Source organism: Nyctereutes procyonoides, unplaced genomic scaffold (assembly GCF_905146905.1).
Source record: "Nyctereutes procyonoides isolate TBG_1078 unplaced genomic scaffold, NYPRO_anot_genome, whole genome shotgun sequence".
Classification (NCBI taxonomy): Eukaryota; Metazoa; Chordata; class Mammalia; order Carnivora; family Canidae; genus Nyctereutes; species Nyctereutes procyonoides.
Window position 1 is genome coordinate 65,654,263 of NW_026575126.1, and position 2,244 is coordinate 65,656,506.

General features: G+C 56.3%; 1 protein-coding gene across 2 annotated transcripts in view; it reads right to left on the reverse strand.

Moving 5' to 3' along the window:
* Positions 1-2,023, reverse strand: part of FBXL18 (F-box and leucine rich repeat protein 18) — a 47,736-nt gene extending 45,713 nt beyond the window's left edge. For both annotated transcript variants that reach the window (XM_055340014.1, XM_055340013.1), the window contains exon 1: positions 1,893-2,023. In XM_055340014.1, the coding sequence (XP_055195989.1) occupies positions 1,893-1,910 (18 nt within the window). In that variant the 5' untranslated portion in view covers positions 1,911-2,023. The remainder of the gene's footprint in view (positions 1-1,892) is intronic.
* Between the last annotated feature and the right edge of the window lie 221 nt (positions 2,024-2,244).

Below are 2,244 nucleotides of genomic sequence, written 5' to 3' on the forward strand. Positions count from 1 at the left end.
ATCTTTTTCAAAAATAAAAAGTAAAAAATAAAAACACTTTGGGGCATCTAGTCCGTGGAGCATGCAACGCTTGATCTCAGGGTTGTGAGTTCAAGCCCCACGTTAGGCATAAAATTTACTTTAAACACACACTTTAGGGCTGTCCGGGTGGCTCAGTGGTTTAGCGCTGTCTTCCGCCGGGGGCGTGATCCTAGAGACCTGGGATCGAGTCCCATGTCAGGCTCCCTGCTTGGAGCCTGCTTCTCCCTCTGCCTGTGTCTCTGCCTCTCTCTCTCACTCTCTCGTGTGTGTCTCTCATGAATAAATAAATTTTAAAAAAATCTTTAAAAATAAAAAAATAAACACACACTTTAAAACTGAACTTTATGGGGGCAGCCCCGGTGGCGCAGCGGTTTGGCGCCGCCTGCAGCCCAGGGTGTGATCCTGGAGACCCTGGATCGAGTCTCACATCGGGCTCCTTGCATGGAGCCTGCTTCTCCCTCTGCCTGTGTGTCTCTGCCTCTCTGCCTCTCTCTCTCTGTGTGTGTGTGTGTGTGTGTGTGTGTGTCTCATGAATAAATAAATAAAATCTTTTTTAAAAAACTGAACTTTATGGTGTGCAAACTATACACCAATAAATAGAAAACAGAACAATCCAGAAGGGTCCTTGATCTCCACATCCAGGGTAGAATGAGGTGCCCATGAAGGAACAAGAGGCCTCTAGCCAGGTCACTCACATATGCTTCAAGGAACAGAGAGCCCTTTGTACCAGGACCCCCTAAGAGCAAGGAACCAGTGCCCCAGCTCCTGCAAGTACACATGATTACCTGGAATCTGCTAACACAGTCAGGCTGCCCCATAACTATTCCTTGAAGAGCCTCAGCTTTCCTACCCTTCAATCCTACCACCGTCTGCAGGTGTGTCCCACATCCTCCCTCTCAATCAAGGGGCCACTTCTAAGTCAAACTCACTTCAAATGAAGAGAACTATATGCAATCCTGGCCACATCCATTTCGAAGGAAACACTGGAACCTCTGATTCCCCTTCCCCATAGCACAGGTGAGCCCCTAAGACAGGAAATGCACTCCAGGGTACAAGACCCAGATGCTAAACACACACACAGGTGCACACAAGTACACAAAGATAGGCAGGAAGCAACAAATGCAAAGACACGGGTCAGAGTCCGGGCCCCCCACACCCTGGTCTGCAGATAAAATACGTTGCGCTACATCACAGGGACTCGGACCCAGACTTGCAGAGCACTGAGGAAAGGAATTCCAGGGTAAACCAGAAGTTCCCCAGATGAAATGGCTTTTCCTCCATTACCCTCCCCAGTCACACAACCAGAGGAAAGTGGGCTGGAACTGAGCATTCAGAGATAGAGGATGGGGTGCTGAGTGGGCATGGAAGACGGAGGTCCCATAGGTCCAAGGGCTGAACCCAGGTACAGGGGGCGTGAGAAAGGGGCCTGAGAGGTCTAGGGGAGACTGGAAACTCTGGGGGCGCAGAAGCCGGGGAAGAACCCTGGCGAACACGACTGCGGCTGGCAAAGGGACGGAAAACCCAAGGGGGGAGAGAACTTGTGCCTTCGCAACAGGGTGAGGACCTAGGGGGCGGGGCGAGGCCAGGATAGGGATGCGAAGGACCCCGCGAGGCCGAGGCCAGGGTCGGAGCAGGAAGGACCAAACCTGGCCAACGCCAGGGTTGGAGTGGACAGGGCCAAGGGGGCTGCGGTGGGGGATCGAGGTCAGGATGGGAAGCATAGAGCCAGGCTGCGGTCGGGACAGGAAGGATGGAGCGGGTTAGCGGGCCGGATGGAAAGGACGCAAAAGGGACCGGGGCGGGATGGGAAGGCCCGAGCGGAGTCAAAGGCGCGGGGCAGGAAGGAGAGCGGAGAGAGGCGCCGGCCGTACCTCTTCGGAGCTGGCCATGGTGAAAGCGGGCGGGGCCGCGGCTGCCAGAGCCGCAGCCCCAGGGCCTCCCCTGGCCCGCCAGGGATGCTCAAAGCCGGCGCGTCGGCGGCTCCACAGAGACCCTGGTAGGGGGCGGGGGCCTACAGCCACTTCCGGCGCCTGCCGCTACGTACTTCCGCCCGCCAACCGGCGTGCCCCGGGGGGGCCGCCATGTTGGGTGCGGCGCTGTTCTCTGGGGCCCTGTTAGGGATGCGGGTTGAGCCCAGGAGGACTACGTCAGCCGCAGCATCCTCTCGGGCCCGGGCTCCCCCTCCTATGCTCTCTGTCTGCTACTTTCCAGCCACAATGTCCC